The sequence below is a fragment of the Meleagris gallopavo genome, chromosome 8 (genome assembly GCF_905368555.1).
Source record: "Meleagris gallopavo chromosome 8, MGAL_WU_HG_1.1, whole genome shotgun sequence".
Lineage (NCBI taxonomy): Eukaryota > Metazoa > Chordata > Aves > Galliformes > Phasianidae > Meleagris > Meleagris gallopavo.
This window is the reverse complement of record NC_139411.1, coordinates 28,539,564-28,563,284: the sequence shown is the minus strand read 5'-3', so window position 1 is coordinate 28,563,284 and position 23,721 is coordinate 28,539,564. Positions and strand designations below refer to the sequence as shown.

Here is a 23,721-nt window from a genome sequence, read left to right as displayed (position 1 = left end):
TGGCAACCTTGATATTTCATGCCAGGTGTGATGTTTTGCTAATTACACTGTATTCACAAGCCTGTTCTTGAGTCAGCTATAGTTCTGTTGGTTTGTACAGGTTCTGATTTCTTTGTGCAGGTTTCAGGGAGCTCTGGTTCTTTCTTCATTTTGGTTGGTGGCTTTTCTTTTTTTTTCTTGGCTCTAGGCAACTGAAATACGCATTTCTGTAACACACAGGAAGAGTTTTGTATCTATAAAGGGAAAGGAGGAAGTACTTGCAATTTAGTTTCCCTCCAAAAGTGAATTTCAAAGTATTTCCCCATCAGTGATGTCAAAATTCTGGCAGCCGCTGTTTTGCCCTGAGTTTAAGGTCTTTCAAGTTCATCCATTTAGATCCTAAGCAGCTTAGGTATTGTCAGAGCAGTAGGGGAGTTCTGTGTATTTTAAGAACACTTTGTATCTCTATTCTGTATAGTAAAAAGGAACTCTAACATTTCGGTGTGGATATTAGGTTGTTTGAGAAAGTGCATTTAGCTTGAATTTAATGCATGCTGTCAGAGTGGAGTTGCTCTTTCTTCAGAAGGAATCTCACAAAAGATTACTTCAACATTTTTACGTTTGATATTAATCAAGTGACCACCTGAAGTCTTTTCCAATGTGAATGATCCTTTCAGCTGGTCATTTGCAATATAATTAGTTACGTTAAATAGTTTTCTGCATTGCTTGTAAGCTGGAGCTCTATTGAATGTCAGTGGCAAGAACCATTAGACAAACTTATTTTTAATCTACCATTACAGAATGCAAGTTGAGGGTTACACAGCAGTTTCTTATTTTTGGCAAAACTGAAGCTGAGAAGTGATGCTATTGATTATGGAATGTTTCTTATAATAGAGATGACTTCATAATTTGGCAGTATTGGAAGAAGTATAAAATTAAATATACCTATATTATTTGTAAGATGAAGTTATTCTACCCAGAAATACTCATTGTGAGCATTTCTGATTTAAGAAATCAGCTGCCAGTAGAAATACCTACTTTATAGCTTCTGCAAAGGGGAGGTTCTTTTCCTGAGTGGATTTGTGCTGTAGTTGTGATCTGAGCCTCTCCCACCACTTAGATATGTAGGGATGCACTTATTTGAATGATGTTTTCATTCTGCTAGAAGGAAAGAATTATTATTCTGTTAATATATCACCGTGCCCCTGCCCATTTTAAGCAGAACAATAAAAAAGAGCCTTTTTTTTAAACTCTGCAAAACCGGATGATAGAGAAGCATTGTGGTGGTGTGGGTTTTCAGATTGTTCCAGAGTGGTGATGTTCTAAATGATGCCAGCACAGAGACTTGTTCTGCTGCTGACAGATTGGTAATAATTGGGATCAGTAGATCTGTCTGTAGACAGCAGTTTCATGCTTGGAAGATTATCTTTGTAGTGCATGGACAAGTAATTATTTATTTGTACAGAATGTACATAGAGAAGTGGATCTGCTGGTAAGCTGACACATTGTAAACAAACCTGAGGCCTGGAACCTTAACTATGTGTTTTCTTCTTCTAAGTGCTGCAGGTACAGAAGGGAGCTGTGTACAGTACTGAGCTTTTGTGCCTTCGCTTGGGCACTGGGCCTCAGAGTCGTGTCTGAAGGATCAAGCTGATGTTGCTGCCCAGTGAGAAGGAACACATTTCTTTTGTATTCAGCTGTTGGTTAAAATCATTTTATTTTATATTTTTTCTTAATGAAAGATGAAATACAAAGATTAAAAGTACGACTGTAAAGGTAATTTATTTCGAAGCAAATATCAGTCATGCAGGAGTTGCAGTACCGAACTGTAAGCATCTAACCCACCTCTGAGTTGGGATGTGAGTCAGGCAGGGAGGGATGGTCAAGCACTGGGGTTGGGTTTGTACTGAATAACTGCCTTCAGTACGGGCAGTTCTGTGCTCTTCAGTTTCTATGGATAGGTAAGAGCCTGGGGAAGTTCAATAGGCTGCAGTGGCAGCAGTGTAACTGTGCTGCTCCAGCCGGTGGGAAGCTTGGGCACCGGCTGCTGCTGGAGCTGCTAGTCCTTTCATGCTATGAGTTTCAAAGGGAAACTGCTTGTTCTGCATTCCTGCACAGATTGCCTCAAGTCACCCAGTGTGCTCCTGTGTTTACAGTTCATGTTCACGCTTGTTTGATTTAACACTATTTCAACATTTGACTATTCTTGTTATTATAGGAAACTTTAAATTTAGAACTGCTACTGAGATTAATAAGCTTTATTGCTAAAACGTGTATGAAGGGGACACTGTTACATATGTAAGTGATTTGTTAATTTAATGGATAAGCTGTGCCATCCTGATCTCTAAAATACATCAATTGCTGTAATACAAAACCATTTGCACGGTGATCTCAAACTGCGCTGTTGTCCAGAAGAAAGCAGTGATAGCTGGGAACAAGCAGCTTTTTCAGCAGGTTTTATTCTGGGTGCTGCATCAATATCACCACTTTGTTTGTAACAGTGGGTAAGTTTGCATTTTGGAAATGAGTGTGGTTGTCAGTTTGCATGGCAGGGGCTTGGGGTCATTATTTTGTACAAACATTCCTCAGGGTGACAGTGACATACTAAGCTGAATGTGCAACTGGGGCATTTCTTCAGTGGGGTTGTTTCTGCTATCACTGAGCTTCTAGTTAAAAACTTGCTGCTGAAATGTTGTGCATCTCAGTTCAGAGACACAAGGAAGATGCATACAAATTTTGGAAATGTTTCTTGTCGTTATTTAACTTTACTGTATAAAAATGGCAGTAATTTCAATAGCCAAATAAATCTAGGCTAAAATACAGGCCGTACTTCAAAATGTTCTGTGTGAGATGAGAGAGAGGCTTTTCAACTCTGAGTTGGACTCCAGAGGGCTACTTTTTTTCTTGACTACTTTTTTTTTTATTGTGCAGCTGCTGTAATTTATTTTAGTCTTAGAACTACATGGGAACAGCTTACCTCTATAATTTATTGATTGCACTGTTCAGCTTGTAGCTACGCTGTTGTTCAGCAGGATGGTCTGTGAGGAGCAGTGCACTCAGTCCTCTCCATTAAAGCTGGTTTGTGTAATGGAAATTATTGCTGTGCTAGAACTCCAATATTGTTTTCATGTTTCCAGAGGCTTATCTGATATTGTAAAAATCTGTCTGCAAAAAAGGAATATTGCAGAGATCAGCAGATGATAGAGTTAATCGGACTATTACACATGCTTAGGGACTGTAGTTAGTTGCCAGATATGACTAGCATGAAGTCACATTTGGACAATCAGAAAAGGTTTTTCTTAGAAGAAATTTTGCATTTGTTGAAGTATAAAACTTGCCAGGGCCATTTGAAATAAAATTTAAAAAATACTTTAAAATATTGGGTGAAAATTGATAAATAATTGGTGGATGTCTAATGAAAAACATAGTCCTGTATTTCTATCTTTTCCTTAACCTCGTCTTAATGCTAAACCTCAGTGAATTTTCCTACATTGGTTTTAAACGTCAACATAGTTCTCTAAAATGCCCATTCAGAAGGAAATGGGTACAGCTATGTGGTCTGCTTTTATAATGGCACTAAGTACAAGATTATACTTTGGCACACGGAACGAAGATGTTGATACTTGGAGTAAGAAATAAATGACTTTGCAAACTTTGAAACCTACCCTGCCAGATAGACTTTTACACTGTGTTTTAAATATAAACGCTAAAGTAGGCTTTTGCATGAATAGCAGTTGTGTAGTAAATGAGCTAAAGCATTATTCCTGTTTGCCTTAGCTAAAATAGGATAAGTGGATGTTGAAGATCATAGTCTTGCAGCAACATGATAGAAGCCTTCATGGAATTGTTTGAATCACTGCTGTGAATGATCTGGTGTGGTGAACGCTTCCAAAGCTATTAAACAGGGGAAATGATGTAGTCTGGTTCTGGAAATTTCACAACAGCTTGTTGGGTTTTGTTGTTGTTTTGTTTTCTCGAATAATTCTGTAGACTTCAGGCAATATGGCAGAATAAACAAAACAAAACTTCTGATGTTGCCAAGCAAAGAGCCCAGTGGGTTACAAGGGGAGGTGGGGTGGGAACAGCAGTGTTTGTCAGTAGTATTGTTTTAAAACAATAGCATAAAAACTGAGATTTTTCTGTTCTTTTGAAAGAAGAGCAAATTAGAGAAAATACCCACATTCATTATGGACGTGCTGGGAGAAGGTTATGGTAATTGGAGCAGCTGCTTCTTCCAGAGGTAATCACAAGTCACAGCTAATGTGCCATGAGTGGTGCAGGGTTTGTAAGGTGCAGGAATCCCTGCTGATAATTCATTCTTGCACCCCTTTTCTGTGCATGGTCATCAGCAGCAGTGCTGCAGGGCACATCCAGATAAGACAGCTGTATTATTTGGGCTGCTTTGCTTACAGCAAGGGCTCATTTCTAAACTGCTCTCAGTCACACACCTCCCTAAGCAGAGCTGTCCCCAGCTGGCAAATGTGCTTGGTGGTGTGCCCTCCCCACTGCCACTGTGCAGAGCTGTGGCTGTGGCTGAAATGGGTCCTTGGTTGCTCTGTTTGCAATAGATGTTTTAAGGTGAACCTCAGTCATCCCAGCTTTGCAAAAGGGTACTGTTGGTTGGAGCTAAGCTAGCTTCAACACTTCAGAAGACAGGCAGGGTGTAAATGGGACCATCGTCATGCTGTCAGAAGTGACTAGATCAATGTAAATCGAGGAGAAGCTTTGGTACTTCATGCATTTTTAAAGCTAAATGGAAAGCAGAGTTAAACCTTGCAAGCTATGATATCTAGAATTCAAAATAAACACAAAGAGTTTTTCCACTTCTGGTTTTTGGCTCTCGGAGGCTGCCTTGAGAGTGAAAGGAGGTGATTTTTCTGGCCTCTCCACGAGCTGCCTGAGAGGGTGTCAGTGGTTTTTACAAGGCTGGTGTTTAGGGCAGAGGATCAAAACTCTCCATCTCAGTGGGCGAGTTATGCTCCGAGTTGGGATTTCCCTTTGAACACCAACATCATTTCCTTCTGACCAGAGCTGCACAGAAATGGTATTTGTAGAGAGGCTTGAGACCTCCTTATGGGGGAGTATGTTGTCGAAGTGTGAAAATGCTGGCATTTTGCTAGCAGTGCTTACTGGAACCAGTCTCTATCTGGTTGAAAGTGCAGAGTTCTGGAGTGTCTTTGCTTTGTTTTCATTTGATTGCATCCTGCTGTTGTTGTTGTTTTTGTTCTTCTTGAATGCCTTAAAGGTGCTTGTTGGAATGGCTGCTGAAGCACACCTGCATCTCTCCACCTCTGGAGCAGAGGAGCAGTGGAGCAGAGCCACCACTCAGCCTTCCTGGTTAGGCAGCCGTCCCTGTCCTGTCTCACAGTGACAATTATGGTCTTTCTCATGGTTTGAACCAACAGATGGCTTAATTAAATGTAATTTGAAACAAAATGTAACGAAGCCATAAAAAAAAAATCTCCAAAGAAACATGAAAACTCAGGGAAATGAAACAGTTGTTGGCTATGTTTATAAAACTTAGAGTTTGGGAAAATATTTTTGAGATGTGAAGAAATCTGTACGTGATCAAACTTATGGGCTAGGAATGTAAATTTTGATAAGGCTGATTTGAGGTTTCTTTTCCCTTTGCCTGTGGCTATTTCAATACAGAGAGCAACAGCAAGGCTTTCCTTGCCATATCTATGATGACTTCTGTCATATAAACTGGAAAAGAAATCTACCTTTTGTTTTTTCTTCTGAAGAGAGCTATTTCAATATATTTTTGTATATATATATATATATATATAATTTTTTTTTCAATCAGCCATTGTAGAGTGAGTCTTACAGTTTTAAGTATTCCTTTTAAATGTCTGATTTCAGGCGCTTTGGGGATGCTGATACCACTGTAAGGAAGAAGACTGTAGTCTGAATGTAAAATGTATCTGAAGGAAAAAATCCTTCCAACCTGAACTATTCAAAAAAAAAAAAAAAAAGATTTCTTCTGTTTTTTGAGGTCTTGACTTAAAAAGTAACTGTAGTTACATTGAGAGCTTCCACGTATGAGCTTCCCACGTCTATGGCAGAATATCCTGAAACACAGTGGGTGGAGTGCTAGAAGGCATTTGCAGTTTTCCTTAAAACTCCCAAGAAAAGAAGCCTACCCTTATTGTAGTGATTTTCATGGGCTGAGTGTTTTTTAGGTGTGGGTAGAGCTCAAATGAATGGATTTCTGTTGGAGTAAAGACGTATTTAGGGTTGCCGAAGCCCTCAGAATTGGAATCTGGCAGTTGTGGGGCTTTGTTCTTCATGAATTCAGTGGAAGGTGGAGAATTACATTTGCAAAACCTAAATTGCTACTATACAAAAAGAAAAAGAAAAAACCCCCCACCTATTAATTATTGTTTTCAAATAAGACAAGCTCCATGTTTAATCTTCAGTGTGAAGAATGATATCCGCAGTTTGCAGTTTAATGCTAGCAAGCCTAAATGTAAGCTGCTAAGTGCTTTTAAAATCTCGCTGATGTGGTGCCTTTTTAGGAGTAATTGTAATATTTCAGAGTTTTTCTGGTGATAAACTTCAGCCAGAGTTACACACAGTGTAAGAATAGAGGGCTTTTCCTCTGTGGCAGCAATTAGATGTTATTTGGTGTCGATCCATTTTTAAATGCATACATTTTATAAACTCTGAAATTTGTAATTCTGTGAATCAGATTTAAAAAAAAAAAGCCTGTCTCTAGAAGTCACTTTGTATTTTTTATAGTTTAATAAACTTTTTGTATATCCCCAAAAGGAAAAATAACAATTATAAAATTAAAATTAAAAGAGCAAATATCCTTTCCACACTATTTTGGGTATGAAAATCTTTAAGTGGTGTGGAATTAAGGAGAGTAAATTGTTGTTTTACCAACCACAGTTCCATTTCAGATTTTGAATCGTTTTCATATCTTGTGGCAAAAAAATGTCGAAGCTTTGAAATGTGCACAAAATAGAGTTATGGCAAAGAAGTCCACACGTTTAACCAGAGGAGGCTTTTGTGATTTAACATCGCTCTTTTTGCCTTGTTTGTTAAGATTTAAACATTCACATAACGCCTTGTGACATAAATCTGTAACTTTATTTAAAAAATTCACAAACTTAGCGATGCTGAATCGTATTTTATGGCAGCGAAGCCGCGCTGGGATTCATAAAACACAAGTGATTAATGTGGGCTTGAACAGAGACCCGTGAGGTTTGAGACCGCTGGCTTACATGTTAAATATCCTTTGTAAAACCAGAGAATGGTTTAAACGTTTCCCAGAACTTATTCTAGAAACATCTCGCTTGTGGACCAAAGCTCTGTTCTCAGTGCTCACCTCCTCCTGCGTTTCGGAATGAAGCTGTAAATCTGCGTACCGAGGTAGGGAATGGGCTGCTGAGAGTTTGTGAATGTCTGCTTGTCTCTGCTGAGCCTTCACAAGGACTTTTGTGCCGGGATTCGGGATGTTCTTGACAGACAATGAACAGAATCACATAAGCCCTGGGTTATCTTTGGCTGGATAGCCTGATATTTAGTTATTTATTTTACATCTGGGTTTTTTTCCTCAGTTCCTAATAGATCTCATCACGTGACTGAAAATACTGTATTTAAATAAGTTCTGGGAAAGCGACTCAATTTATCCAATCAGTTTTGCAAACTAAATCGAAGTGTAAAATCTCCTGCCCTCTCCTCCACTAACAGCTGGTTTAAGGAGCACAGAACATACAGTAGTGAACACAAATTGGTGGGAATGTGGATAAGGCTTTTATAAAGTAAAGCAGCAAATTAGTCTCGTTCCTACCACGTAGGTGAGTGTTTGCTGCTCCCCAGCAGAATTGGCAACTAGAAGAGAAAAAGAAGCCATTCAGGGGCTGAACCCCCTCAGATGAAGGGAGCAAGATTGATTTGCTTCTTTCAGATGCAGTTTTGATCTCAGGTGGTGGTGAGAGCAAAGGACCCCCTGAAGTGGCTCAGAAATGCGACATGAATCAAGTGGAGGAGTTCTTAGTGTGCAGGAGACACGCTGGCTGCAGGCAGGGTCTGGAAGCGTTTTTGCTGTGCTTTGTGCATGGAAGGGCTCAGTATGATGCTATTTTAAGTGTATCTTTAATCCTGCCTATTAATTGAGTAACCTTATCTTAATTATCTTTCAGTGTAATCATCTGACCTAATTCCTTATGTGAAATTACCTTTTTTTTTTGGTTGAGCCTTGTGGTATTTGTTGAAACCTTTTTGCTGCTCACCGACTTTTAAATATTTATTTTCATTTGCTAAAACTTGACAAAGCAGGTCAGTGATGTTTCTCTTCTCACAAAGTCACAGTGCTGCTCTTCAACATTTTCTTAATGCTGCACAATTTGAATTTTAGGCTTCTGGCCAAGACAAGACGATCAATTTGTGGAGATATTTTGTTAAATTAAAAACAAATAGAAGTGTCTGATATGAGGCATTTTTAAAAATTGTTAAATGATGTGCCATATCCAAGCAGGATTTTGGAGTGTATGGTGTATGGCTTTTCATATAGCTATAGTGTAGTGGTGGTTTTTTTTTTTCCCCCTCTGTGAAAAAGATGCACAGTTCACAAAGACTTAATAGCTGCCGCTTAAAGACAGGGAGATCTTCCCCTGCCAAACCTGCCTTGTTTCTGATACTTGTTTGGTATTGTGTACAGGTCTGGATTTGTAAAGGAAGCTTTTGGATATATGGATCAAGATAGTGTAATCCTGCTCTGCAGGACAAGGATTCGGGACATGAGTGTGAATTTTTGACCTTGCTGGATAAGAAGAGGCAGCATTAGACCCTACTTGGAATGCAGTGAAAGTTTGCCCAGGAGATCCAGCTAGTAACTCAGTTTAGAAGCTGTAGTTCTTGCAAGTAGCTTTCAGTAACTTTTCCTTGGCGTTGCACTGCCAGCAGAGCCCTACGTTCCCCAAGCCTGTTGCCGTAGCTTGTAACCTTTTCCCCAGCCTGCAGCAATCTAAGGACCCATTGCAGACCCATCTCCTATGGGCTTGTTCTCCAGAGGATACCCCCAGTTTAATGCAAATTTGTTGGTTATGGGTTAAAACTGAGAATCCTGGATTAGTATTTAAAGATAAACAGCCAAGAAGACACCACGCTTTTTTCTCATTCAGGATTTCCAGAGCAAAAGCTTTGAATTCTGGAGAGCAGCTCACCAAAACAGCTTCCCTGAATTGTTACTGTCATTAAGAGCTAAAAGCTTTGATACTTTAATATACAGAAAAATAGCTTTACTTTCATACTAGAAGTGTGCTTTGTTATCCCTGTTGGAAATGCTTGTTTCATAAAACTTTACATTCATTTTGTCAGACAACGGGGTTGCTCTAGGCAGGGAAGTGAGATGCTGCCTGTTCTGTGCTGCTCTGACCCTGGGAGCAGCAGTGCTGTGGCTGCAGGCGTTAGAAGGTAGCGTGACTTTTAGGCTTTCCCTACCAGGGGGGAAAAGCTGGGAGATCATGGGATAGCTGTTAGGGCACGAGGGCCCACATGCCAGTGGATGTAAGTGATGTATTTAGGATTTCTTGCTGAGGATTTTACAAATGACTTTTATTGGTGAGAACGTGAACGTAAACTCTTGTTTGTAACTTAGAAAATTTATTGAGGGCTTTTTCTGTCAATATTTATAGGAAATTTATTTATGTGCTGCACAACCCAAAGTCTAACATATACTCCTAAGTGTTTTGCATGTTACTATAAGTAACTGCATTGACATTTCAGATTTTGTCCTCTCTTCGATTCACTGGTACATTAATTTAAAATGTGTGTATATATATGTATAAAAGAGAATTCAAAATTTTACTTAAAATTATCTTCATCTAGTGAAAGAAAGGCTTGTTCTGGGGATTCTTTCCTCATTCCATGTTGTAACAAAAGATTACAGTGTATGTTGTATATAACACTGTTCTGAAGCTACCACTTTAGAGACTACATCTTTGACTTGACCGAATGTTTGATTACATTATTTTGCTTATTGCATTCTTGCTATTTTCTCAATATTGTAACTAATTTTTTTTTTCCCTTCAATATCCTGCAGTCTGATGTGTGTATGTGTATGTCTTATTGATACCAGAAGATAAGGAAGGTGATTGGAACATACTGGACCCTCTCTGTTTTTCCTCCCTCTCCGCCGGAGCTTGTGTTCCAGCAGCTTGCTGAGGGCCTGGTGCTGATCACTGGTCTAGGGTTCCCAAATAAAGCTATTAAGCTATTTTTGGAAGACCTTTTGGAGCAGTTCATAGATAGCTGTGGACTAATGGAAAAGGTGGATTTTTGTTGGTTTTTTTTATTCCTTGCACTCTTGCCTGTGCTTTTGAAAATTAAGTTCTTATTGTGCTGAAAAATCAGAAATGTACAAGTAATGACTCAATCAAAACATGGCATTATTTTTGCAGCCTAGTTATCTAACAGATCCTTTTTTTCTGAACAAAATCTGACTAGGATCTGTTTCCAAGGAGGAAAATCGTTCTTAAAAGGGAGAGGATGCTGCTGCTCATATCAGGAGCAAGAGTTCCGTGGCAGGGTTGTGCTGGGGTTCAACTTGTGTTGGAGATGCCACAGCAGCAATGCTTCTTCCAGTTTGTAGAGTGGGAATGGTGGTGGTATTTTTCTCTTTTTTCTAGTTATTACTATTTGTTTATAACTTTACCTTGAAGTTCTAGAATTATTAAGTAGCATATCAAACCAAATAGAAAACACATACGGAGTATTTGGGGCTGGTAGGTTATGGTACACTGAAATCTAAACCATAGCCACTGTGATCTAAGTGCTTCGTATTTTTTCACACAAAATAATTGTATAAAGTTTTAAAATCAGAGTGTTTTGAATTGTCCAACTTTAAAGCTGCCTTCTTTCTGGAGAAGCTAATGAGAGAGAAACTTGGAATGAAATTAAAGCTAGAAATTGAATTGGATATATAAAAACAAATGGTTGTGTTAAGATGGACTTATTTACGAGGAGAACAAAAGAAATGTCTCTCTCATGGCTCTCTGAGGCTGGTGCTGGTACAGAACTGAAGCACTCTGAACCAGAGTGCTGGGCTCCCTCCTGAAGAGTGTCGACCGTCAAAGGGCACTTTGTGATTTATTTGAATTTCTGAGACTCCACTTCAGATCCGTGTGACTGTTTCCTGAACATATTGTGATCTCTGAATGTGACAAGCAGATGCTTCTGATGGCTAAGCAAACAGTGTTTGTGAAAGACTTCTTTCTTATGAAATAGCAGATACATCCTGCAGGCAGCGATGTTCCTACATTGCTATTTGCAAGTCATCTCTGCAGAAATACTGGAAGGCTGTGTCAGTGATAGAATGGAAAACCAAGCACTAGAAAGTGGTAGGAAATTAGCACTAAGTCAAAATGGAAAGAAGAAATTCCCTAGGAGTGCTTTCTCAAATGCTTCATGTAACTAGTGCAGCAGATTCCATAATATTTTTCTGTTTCCAAGGACAAGCCCTTGCTGCCTGCCCTTGGATGCTGTCCGTGTCCCGTGCTGGAGCAGGGGCAAGTGAGAAGGGAAGGCTGTGCTCAGAAATCAGCATACTCTGCTCAGAAAGAGCAAATTGTGTGGTGAGACAGTGCTTGTAAAACCTTAAGCGTTTTGAACACGTACTGCTTTCCATAAGAGTCGCGTGCAGTGATGAGGGAAATAAGGCTCAAGGGAAAAAAAAAAAAAACAACAAAACGTTTCCTGTGTTTTCATTGTAGTTCCAGGAGATGGGAAGAAAAGAACAGTTACATGCTTTTCACAGAATGAAAGAAGCGCTGATCTGCGTAACTAAACTGTGCTGCTCTTTTAGGATTCTTCACTCATTGCATTAACACTGAAACAATTTAGGGTTTAGTATCTCAATATTTTTTTCACCTTTGAAAACAGTGATGGTTTTTGCTATTGATGAACTTAGAATAAAGACCTGTTAAGGCATTTTGTACAAAAAGGACTCTCGTATCGTAACATTTGCAGTCCTGAACGTGTTCTGTGGGATTTGCCTTGTTCTCAGAATAGTCAGTGCTAGTAAATGTAACTCAGATTACATATTGCAGTGAAGGTTCTTTACACGTTCTCTAGTCTTGTGCTTCAGAAATTTTTATTAACGTTTTATTCCTTTTGAGCAATAAATATGCAGGAACAGCAGTTTTTCTCTTGTGGAGTATTAAAGGTTCTTTTCGATCCCGTTGCCACTTCATAACATGTGTGTTAATCTGGTTTATGTAATTTGAATTCTCTTCTGCATTTTTCAGGTACAAGCCTTTCTTTCCATTTCAAGTGTCGTCACCTGATGAGTATGAAGATCGAGACCTCTGTATACAGGATTTACCACTGACAGAAGGTCGACTAAAAGTCACATTAATTGAATGTACAAGGTATCTATTGTGGTCTTTTGCTTATCTTTATTAAGCAAATATGCTTCTTAATCATAGTAATGATAGCTGTACTGATTCAAGAAGTGGCATCTTTGGTGTAATGATTGAACTCCAGTTAGAAATATATTTTGAAAATAAAAATGAACAAATGGAATTTGCTGCAAGTTTGAGGCACTTCTTCACTGTGTGCATACAAATAGATTTTGATTTTTTATGAATTTAGTCTAGTTAGAGGCTCCTGTTTTCTTCTAGTTTGGCACACCTAATTATGAATCTCTTTCAGGACAGTCTAAATGTTGTAATTATCCTATTGTATTGTGCTGTAAGCACAGGGGAATAATTGTTTCATTCGGTTTTGCTTTGATCCAAATAACTTTCATGAAGCATAACTTACTGCCTTTCCACTGAACAAAATAATGGAAACGAACAAAATCTATTTTCTTTCTTTACTGAAGAGAAAACTGTTCTCTTTAAAACTGGACCAAGAGTGCAGGCTTCTTGTTTTGTTTGTTTTTGTCAGACCTCTTAGTTCCTGGTTTGTGTTAGATCTTATCTTAGTAGTGCTTAGGCTTTGATCTATCCTTGTGCCATTCTGCTCCTTATGAACTAAACACTGGTTTATGCTGGTGTTATTTTTAACTCTTCATTAGTTATATTACCATGTGAGTTCCATTTAGCGTGCCTTTTTTTTTTCTTCTGTAGCCTTGTACAACTATGTTGGAACTGTATTTGCTGTAATAATGGCTTTTATCAGTGCTACTTACCATTCAAAACAAGCTTATTTCTAGAAAGTGTTATACTTCAAAGAACTGTGTGGGGCACAGCAGTGATCTTTAACACTTTTTTAGAAACAATTTCTGCTTACCTGAGTTCCAAGCTTTGTGATATGTTCTCTATGAGCAAGTCAGTAATTCTAAATGACTTGGTACATTCCTTGGCTGCTAAGAACTGTTCCTCTTCACCCATACCGAGTAAGGGATCTCAACCTCTTCACAGGCAGTCTCTAATTTCAATCCAGTAGTGTGCTTGTTTTTATTCTGATAGGACTCAAAATAACTACTTTTGAGCTCTGTGCAGTTGTTTTGACTTTGGAAAGTCACTTTTAAGTACTTTGTCTTTCCTGAATATGAAATGCTGTGTAACATTGCCAGCATATCAGTGATGTTTTCTTTCTTTCCGTTACCTTCTAGAAGCCAGATTGTTCAGTTTGACATCATCATATGACCTTTCAGTATTTTCAGCTGTCACAGATGCTTATCAGATGGCAGAGAGAGGATGCAGTTGCTGGCTTGTCAGGCCTTTTAAGCTTCAGGTCTGATTTAATCTGACTCTTTTATGCTGCTTGGAATTTCTAGACACACGCTTGAGCAGACACATCTCAATCTAGATGTCTGTCTTTTGGTCCTTTTGTAATTCCTCAGATCTTCCAAGTGTCCATCCTTCTTTGAAATTAAGCTTCTACAGCTGTGATCTGTAGAATGCCCCTGGAAGCATATCTCTTCCTTACTTTGTAGCTGAAGATATTTGTGAGCTGAAAGGCATGTAAAAGATTTTGGAAGTAAAGGAAGAAATACAAAATGCGCATAAATGTAACGGTCAGAATTTCCCTTTTTCATAATCACCGTGTGTGAAAGTTGTCTGGGACTGTTGGGAAGGGTTCTTTTACTGAGCAGCACTGTATGCAAGCACACAAAGGGTTTTTTCCCCCATCTGCCACTGGGACCTTTGCACATTTTTTTGGGATTTTTGTCTTCAGAGACTTAAAGTGAGCCTTGTACCTTGCTACTGACCAGTGTTTGCTTTTCCCTGACTTCAGTTCTTCAGGTGAAGGTGCTCTGAGGTCACTGAATCTTCAAGAGCACCTTCTGTCACAGGCAGAGTGCCCCAAGGGGCCTGTACTATAGGTTCTATATGAATGAGCTCATAGAAGCCCAGTCACTCTTTGCTAATGAGAACTTCTAAGCTGTTCTGTTTAGAACAGTTTAACTGTTACCTGACAGTTTTTGGTCTTGACAGTCTTCTCACTTCCAGAATAACATCTCTCTGACTTCTGAATTTTTTTCCATTTTTTTGCTCAATGCCTCAGAAGGCTTTTATATCCTTTCTCCATATTGTAACAGTGACAAACATGAATGACAGAAGCTTTATGTCAATCACTGCATGGAGGAGTAGGTCAGTTTCTGTTCTCATGCTTAACAGTTAAATCTTGAACAGCAGTGGTGACACTATCGTGATGGCACAATTTGCACTCTTCCTATATTAGACACATCTGGCTTAATTTTATTTTTTCTTCACAGAACCAAATACTTGAAATTAGAAAAGTGCAGTTGTCATTTTAAAGATTGTTTTTTTTCTGCATCTTAATGCAAAATTAAGGAAAGAATGGCCTCAACTGGCATAAATAAGAAATACAATCTTTGCCTGATCTGCTGAAAACGTGTTTTTGTGGTTGCAGTGCGTTCATTCCCATTAACTCTCAGAAATCATTCACTGCAAAAACGTTATCAGCAGGTAAAAACCTTTTGCATCCTGACAGTAAAGGTCATTCTATGAAAGAGGAAAGAAATCAGACCAACAGTTACAATATTTTAGGGAAAGAGAAGGACAAAGCGACATGTCCCATATAAGTTTTTTCTTTTTTTTGAGATTATCTGTGGAGGAAGTCTAAAAAAATCTATCAACTCTAATAAAACTATGCCATAATGTGAGCTATTAAAATGAGCATTTATATTAACTAAGTGGCAATTTAATCACATATCCTTATTGATTCATTGTAACTAAAGAAAGCTACAAAATTTGTATCAGAACATCTTTCTTAAACCCTTTCAGACACATTTACGAATCTTATGTCTGTGAGGTATAGATATCAGTTCAATATGCTGTAGTTCTGGGTGTGCTGTGGGACAATCTTTATCTTTTTCTGTGGTTGCATTAAAGAACACAGTACCTCTGCTTGCATGCTAGTAGAAATGTTATTAAAACAAAAACTTCCTTACTGTCAAAGCAGTTAAAATTTCCCCTTTGTCTTCCTGAATATGGAAATTGGATTCCAAACTCCAGCATGAAGCATCCATGGACAGTACTGCTCATTAGAAATGAAGGAAGTATTTTTGCTCGCCTGTGATACATTTCTTCAAGTGGGGTGTTGGCAGCCTAATGTCATCTCTGTCCTCTGCCTGTCTCCTCTGAAGTTTGGAGACCAGAAAAAATGAATGCAGCCAGTGACCAGCTGTGGAAAAACTTGAATGAAGTGGCTGGTAGAAATGAGAGACTCATTGTGGTGTAGGCACAGAAGAAAAAGTGCGTTACTTAAAAGCAGCTGCTAAAAACAGAACAGAACATCCATGGAGGGTTGCAGGGGATGGCTTTGAAATAAGCAAAAAAGATGGGATTTGGTCAGTTTAAGTAACCTTGAACAAACTTAGTCTTGTCGAGAGACAATTCTTAATCAGTTTGGTCTGAGAAAAAAAATCTCTATTTACTGTAATTGATCCAGTGGTATTTAGATAAACAAGTGCTGAGAGCCAATCTGGAAATAAGGTTGACATCTGTTCTTTGTAGTGTTTCAGTAGAGAATGGGCAAGTGTGCCAACTTCACATCTGAGGTTGGTATTAAGGATGCAGGGACTAACACTGAGCCACAAACATCTGATGCTTTGTACACCAAGCGTGCTGGGTACAAGCCCAGTGCAAGTGTGGAAAGTTGAGCAACAGCAAGGATCCTCAACTATCATTTTGCCTACACACTTATTCACATCCAAGCAGTTAAACAAATACTTTGTAGAGAGATATACAAAAGGAATACTTAATTCCCTTTGCTGCAACGCATGTTAGAGAGCTATTGTAGACAGAGAGATGCTTTACCTTGGGATTAGTTTGATTTCACCAATTCTAGTTGTTGGTTATGTTTGCTTTCAATTATTTTACTTAATTATAAAAATATTAACACATTTCCACATCTGGAAGTCTATGCACTCTTTGATCCTGCCTACTTAACCTAGAAACATTATTTAAGAGCACAAACAGAGAACTGGTATGGTTTTCTCAGTTTTCATCTCCATCATCTAAAGAGATGTATAAAACAGATAAAAGTATCTCAATCACAAATAAGATACTTTGGCTGATTGCTTAGAAACTGTCAAAGTTTATAGAAAAACAGCTCCCTTGAAAGAATGTAATTTGTTTGTTTTTATTCCAAAATATTTATCCAATTCCAGCTACTGTGAGATAAAACTGTGTATAAGTTAAGTGCTCTTATGAATCCTAAAAGCCATTGTTTGTTTCTTTCCCCATTTTGTAGTACTGGTATCCAACTGAAAGGCTTTGTAGCCTTCTGGAATAGTGTATGATGCATAAAAAACCTCTTCTGCTTGTTATGAGTGTATCAAAAGAATTGCAGATAGGAGAGGATTCTAATTCAGCAAAACAGACACAAATAAACAGTGACTTTAATACTACAGTAACACGCTTCCAAACCAAGAAAAGCAGTTGTATGCTGTCAGTCTAGGACTCAAGTTGCTATGTTTATTTATAAGTTGTCATTGTCTAGGAAAGTACTCATCTTCCAACTGAACGTTTAAGAAAACAGAAGTCCTAGCTAAAATTTTGAAATGATTTACGGCACATATAGAATTCTTCCACTAGAGGGTGGCAGTGCCTTGCCTTTTGTGAATTGCTTACGTGGGCTTGTGTTTGTGCATACAGAAAACAGTGCACAGGGGGTGGATAAGGGAAGAACAGTGACTTTAGCATGATATCTGGGCTGTGTAATAGTGTTACAATTCTTACTACAGGCTTTTCTGTTTCAGGTTATTTATATTTGGATCCTATGAAAAGGAAACAAATGTTCATTGCACAATGGAGCTGAGCAGTAGTATTTGGGAAGAAAAATCAAGGAGTTCTATTAAAACGGTAAAATGGATATAATCTTTGTATGTTGCAGTGTGTCTTATGGTCTTACGTTGTTTAGACAGTGTGTCTTCTGGGCAGTCAAATGGGTGATGTAGCAGGAAGAAAACACTGAAAACACAACTGAACTGAAAACATGTTGTTTTCTTTTTAATCCATATTTTTTTGACTGTCAATTTGACGTGTATGGATAGCATCATGCTCAGTTATCACAACTGTGCTTGATAATTAATATATGCAAATTAGGTTTCAAGCACATTTTCAATTGTTATCCGCATTAGAGCAAACAGTTTAAAATGTGCATTTGTAGACCTGTTGCATTTGGGTGAGGCAATGTGTAGAGGTTCACCTGTCTTTCATTATGCAGTAGTGTATTCCTTTCTGACTTGAGTACTGAAGATATGTGCTCAAAGGGTAATTCATCACCAATTTCCTGCTTTCGTCTACATTTTGACAAAATGTGGAGGGAATTGCTATGTATCTCTAACTTTTTCTAGAGCATATGAATCCTACCATGTCTGCTAAAGAAAAATACTTTTAAAACTGTGCAAATATAGGACATAGTATTATTAGTGGTATTGTAAGTTAATCTTTTATTATCATGCTTGATAACATGAATTTAGCAGCACACAACCTACAAAATACATTTCTTTTGCATATGTGGGAGGAATGACATTGCCTCTCTTCTTCAAAACAAGAGGTGCAATATATGAGAGCCTTAATGTTTCACATCAGAGATATTGTGGTAGTTATCAAACTGAACTTAGGCTGAGCAGAGTAAGTATTGTGCCTACTGAAAACAACAGAAGCTTTACAAAGACTTCATCTTAACAACTGGCTTGATAAAAAGAAATCACTGGAATGAAAATCAGTGTTATGCATTTTATCTTCTACTGTCTGAGTTCAGCTCTCTTAAGCTCTGTGCATTATATTTGACTGCAGTTCTAGAGTTCAGCGTTGTTTTCTGGCTGGAGCAGCCAGAATCTGGAATATCTCTTCAATCTCTGTGATTAAATTCCATTTTGTGTTGCTTTTAAAACTCCTTGTGACAACAGCTGTGAAACTTGTTCTCAGCTTACTTATACTGTTATCCCTATGTCTGAGCATCAGAAAGACAATTGCTTCCCATTGTCCTAGCTACTGTATTTTCAGTCAAGTGAACAATGTGAGTGGTTGACCAGAGACTCACTCTAGCTCTTTTAGCCACCTTGAGCATCCGTTGCAAGCACCTTTCTGAGTACAGCATGCAGGAGGTGGGCAGGGAAGGCACAAGCAGGGAGGAAGCCAGTAGTTGGCACGCAGGCAGAGAAACTTCTGAGGAAGTTTTAAGAGCCTGGTTTGGCAGCCAAACATCACAGAAAACAGTGGTAGTTCCTAGAGCTATCTCCATCTATACCAGCTCCTGGCACTGTGAGGGCTGTTTGGCTGTGAATTAGTGTGTTAGCTCCCTGAGCTCATTTGCTGCATGTTAGCATCTGTGCCAGAGCAATTTCAGACCGTGTTCTTCGCTCTCGTTAGCGGGCAATGTGGCATTGGTGTGTTTGTGACAGCAGATGGCAGTAGAACTAAACTGGTGGTAGGCGGAAAGACACGTTTAAAACCGCAGAAAAGTACTTGGGCTGACGTTGTTTGAGCACCTGAAACGAAATGACAGGCTTTCAAGTTTTCCATTCTTAAGAATTATGACTTGAGATGTAAGGAAGTTTGAGTAGCTGTGTCCTCTGCTGTCCCATCACCGCCTGCTGAGAGCAGTGGCTCCTTGGTGTGAGCTGCTGGACCTGTAGCTGCACTGTCAGTGTGGGGAACTCATTGTGTTCAACCACCTTGAACTTTATGCTACTGAAGAGGTAAACTAACTTTAGGATCCTGGTTCTAAAGATCTTGATTATGGTTGAATACTGAAACTAAAAGTTAGCACCTTGCAAAGCCAGTTTGCTATGCAACTTCTATTTATCATGTTTAATACAATCATGGGGGTCTCTTTTCCTTAGAAAATCAGTTCAAATATGCAAGTTAAGTTAAAAAATATTAGGAGACTTTGCTGGATAGCAATAGAATTGCCAAGTCCCTCAATAGAATTAGAAATGTTGCAAACGTGCTTAGGTTTGGAACTGACTTTTCTGAGAAATTGCAACTGTGTGAAGTCTTTCTCACATTAAATCCTCCTTTTAATTGACATGTCTGCAATAATTAATTGAGATGAAGCTGTTAAAATGAATATCAGAAATTACGGAGGAGAAATGATAGACTAAGTTGAAGTGAAAAATAGTTCAGTTCTGATTTAAACGTTTGCTTTGTTGTAGTATCATATAGGCATGAGAATACATTCATTGAGGCAGACAGCATTCTACAAATTTCCTGAGGAAAATTCTCCTAACTTTCTGCACTTATTGGCATTTTCATTCTTTTTATTATACTAGTAGTAGTGATAAAAGATTAGACAGGTTTAATACTTCATCATAATCTTGGTGAGACTTTAATCTTATCCATTATTTGTGGGATATTAGCAGATGTCAAAATTGCTTTTGAAAAAGAAGTGCTGTGTTAGTGAACGTATCTGGACGATTACTGAAGTATCTGTTGTAATTCAAAGATGTTTCTTCTAAGCTATTTACCAAATCAGTCTGAAATACCAATAAAACTTCAGAGAAATGATTTGGCACATTCCCGTGTGACACGTAAACATTCTTAAATACTTCAATTAGTAGTGTTGCTGCTGGAATTAACTTTAATCACTGCATTGCTATGGGACAATTATTTATGGATAGGATATAGTCATTAGACAGCATTAGCAGCACTGGATTACTAGACAGGTGTTCCACAGCTAAAAGTGTACTTATGTGTGCATCTAAATACTAGCCAGCACTTACAGACTGGGGAAAAAAAAAAGTTTTATTGTTTCTGATAATGTAGAGTGATAGAGGGAAGGTTCTGGACTGCAAGATGAAATGTATCTGTTCTATGTATTGTTGGGTATTTTTTTGCTTTGTTTTTGCAATAGAAATTCAGAAGCATAAGATAATTGCTGTCGATTGTGAAATAATGAAGCTAGATAATCTAAGACAGATACGAGGGAATATGTCTTAAATTCTGATTTCAAAGTAACAGGCTCCTTCAGGTTGCACTACAGGAACGTGCACGCTTCTGTTGTCTTAAAGGCAGCAAGTGTGGGTGGGAGGGTACTTTGATTGGGGTTTTATCTGTGTGGTTTTTTTTTTAATAATATTTTTTCAAATCCCACTTGCTCTTTTCTGTGTACGTTCAGAGGTCAGCACCGAAGTAACTGAGGGTAAGGGCAGTGCCATCTGCTTCTCAGTACGTTCTGAGTTTGTATGTCCACATAATACACGGACCACAGTCTTTGCTGTTTGTGGGAGGTGATTCTGGCAGCTATGGGCTTCTACACGTGAATACAGTGGTAACTTGTGAAACTGCTTTAGGCAGGCTGGTTGGTACATTTTAATAAAAACAAAAGGGATATTTCTCAGTCTTTCATAAAACTAAACTTGCTTTATCAAGGTTTATGGGACACTAAAGGTATTCCTGTAGTGACACATAAATATAAAATGCGTAATAATGTAAATCAAATTCAGCACCTTCTGAAATGAGTTGCCTGAGGATACTCAACAATAATGTCAAATTTTGAAGCAACTGTGAAACGTTAATTTGTAAATACACAGAATTAAATGCCTCACAGTTGGCATTTCGGTCTGCTTGTTTAACAGTCTGCCATTTCAGCATTTAATCCTATCAAAAGAAAGGAGGAGGATTAAAGCAAGGGAAGCTTTTTCAAAATGTCACTTTTTATGAAAATTCATGATCTTGTAAAATTCGATAATATTTGTAAATTCAATGGGGAATAGTTCTGAGATTTGTGCCTTACATAATGTTCTATAATCCATCTTTCAAATAAACTTGAAGGCCATCAGGATTTTTTTCTGGTTCACCCAAACATTTAAGCTTTTTTGACTGGAGGCCTCAGAGCACTTCTGCTTCTTTGTGATTTAATGAGACCTTCTGTAGTGAGAGCCAAGTGTCAGGTCCTGCATTTTGGTCACAACAACCTCAGACAGCCCTACAGGCTTGGGGAAGAGTGGCTGGAAAGCAGCCTGATGGAAAGAGGGCTTGGTGTACTGATGGACAGTCAGCTGAATACATAAGCCAGCAGTGTGTCCAGGTGGCCAAGAAGGCCAATGGCATCCTGGCTTCTATCAGGAATGCTGTGGTGAGCAGGACTAGGGAAGACATCCTGCCCTGTACTCAGCACTGGTGAGACGTCACCTCGAGTGCTGTGTTCAGTTTTGGGCACCTCACTACAGAAGGGACATTCAGGTGCTGGAGAACAAGGCTTGTGAAGGGCTTGGAGAATATGCCCTATGAGGAGGGACTGAAGGAACTGGGGCTGTTCAGACTGGGGAAAAGGAGGCTGAGGGGAGACCTTATTGCTCTCTTCCAGAACCTGAAAGGTGCTTACAGCGAGGGCGGGGTTGATCTCTTCTCACTGGTGACAGGATGAGGAGAAATGGCCTCAAGTTGTGCCAGGGTAAGTTTAGGTTGGATATCAGGAAGAACTTCTTTACAGAAAGGGTTGTTTAGCACTGGAATAGGCTCCCCAGGGAGGTGGTTGAATCACCATCCCTGGATGTGTTTAAAAACCGTTTGGATGTGGTGCTCAGGGACATGATTTAGTGGAGGTTGTTAGAGTTAGGGTAGTACGGTTAGGCTGTGGTTGAACTCAATGATCTTCAAGGTCTTTTCCAACCTGAGCGATTGTATGATTCTATGAACTTTAAAACAAAAGCAAACAAAATCACTTTTTTGGTGCACGTGTATTCAGGTGGTCTAGAACAAGGTGCTACTGCCGCAGTCACAGTGTGACCTAGTACTGCCTGCTTGTATAAAAATAAATAAAAATCATTCAGGAGATACGCACACCATCTTCTTGGGCATGCATATCCTGATTGAAAAAGCAGAGTGCTCCACAGCTTGCTGCAGTAAAAAGCATCAACTGCATCCAAGTCTGTAACATTCCATATATGCACCTTCTTTCTCCCCATGGCTGTGCTTGAAATTGTGAGCTTTCCTCAGAGCACTTGTTATTCTGCGGTGGCTTCTGATAGCCTGCTATGAGTCTGATTTTTCTGGCTTTCACATTTAAAATATTAGGAAAAAGGATTACAAAGTAAAACAAAGTGCTGCCCTCCTTCCACATTATTACAGAATGCACATAAAACTTTTGAGTTTCATCGGGGATTAGTTCTTTTGTTCTTTCAATGCTTATTACTGACCTGATAAGCAGTATTCATTTTAGCATTTAATGTTCATTTTCACTTTTTCCTTAGAGGTTACTCACGCAATTCCCAATCTCTAGTATGTATTCTCTCATTTTTACTTTCATATCTTCTATATCCTTTAGATAGTATCTAGGTAGAGTAGAAAGTGTAAGCTTTTCTTATTGTGCAACTTCACATTTAAAATAAACAACTATGAAGGAAGTACAGCATGATCTCTTTTTGTTAAGAATGCTTGCAAAATACAAGCCAGGCACCATGCTGTAGTGCATCACTGATGCTCTGTGCTGATTTACTTCTTTATTCTTCTCACCTGCTCAAAATATTGGATGTGGGAAGGAGTTTTAAGTAGGTTTTGCAGCAGCTGTGTTTCTTGTTTGCAAAGAAGTTGATTTACAGTGATAGCTGACTTGCTAAATAAATAGATGGCTGATGCATGAGAGCTAACTTTGTTTGTGTAAACAGTGTGGCCTATTGTAAGAGAGATAACAATGTTTCATTGACCAGAGTAAACAAAGTGGTTTCTGGGCAATTTAGTACGTTTTGGGAATGACTTTCTAAACTATGTAGTTATGTCCTGTTGTGAAGTTCTGCAGCCATGGAGCCAGCAGCTGTGCTGCTGGTTGCTGCATGTGGCTACAATGGAGAGGGAGGGATGGGGGTGGAAGGTTCAGGGCTCTCCTCCCTTTGAAATGCTCTTTTACAAGTGAATCATCTGTGCAAGTTCTTCATGAGGGTCATAATGCCCAAAAGTAGGTGTTTGGCTTTGGGGTGTGGTGATATTATGTTGGATACATGGCTTCTAAACTCCAGAAGTCTGATGTGCATTTTCAAAAATCTTTTATTTTTTTAGAAGTTAGATCTTTTACTGGCATCACATTCATCCCAAGTGTTCTTTCTCACTTTGGTATATTCAGACTCAATTCTTTGCCTCTGAAACACATGGGGGGGAAAAAAGAAAAACTTTATTGACTTTAAATGGAATTATTATATGGAGTTTCTTTTACCAACTGACAGAGTGACCAAGTGTTTCATATCCAAGACATAAACTGAGAGACATAATATTGAAACTTTATCAATTTAAAATGTGACAATTTGTGTGAAGTTGTTCTCTCAAGCAATTTTTTGCCTGTCAGGATTCCTGGAAATGATTCATAGAACTGAGT

At 38.7% G+C, this 23,721-nt stretch overlaps 1 protein-coding gene across 1 annotated transcript in view; it reads left to right on the top strand.

Annotated features, from left to right (window-relative positions):
- The window catches only part of PDZD8 (PDZ domain containing 8), a 51,580-nt gene that overhangs the window by 5,161 nt on the left and 22,698 nt on the right, over positions 1-23,721 (top strand). The window contains exons 2-3 of the mRNA XM_085229779.1: positions 12,234-12,356; positions 17,165-17,267. Of these exons, the coding sequence (XP_085085905.1) occupies positions 12,234-12,356; positions 17,165-17,267 (226 nt within the window). The remainder of the gene's footprint in view (positions 1-12,233; positions 12,357-17,164; positions 17,268-23,721) is intronic.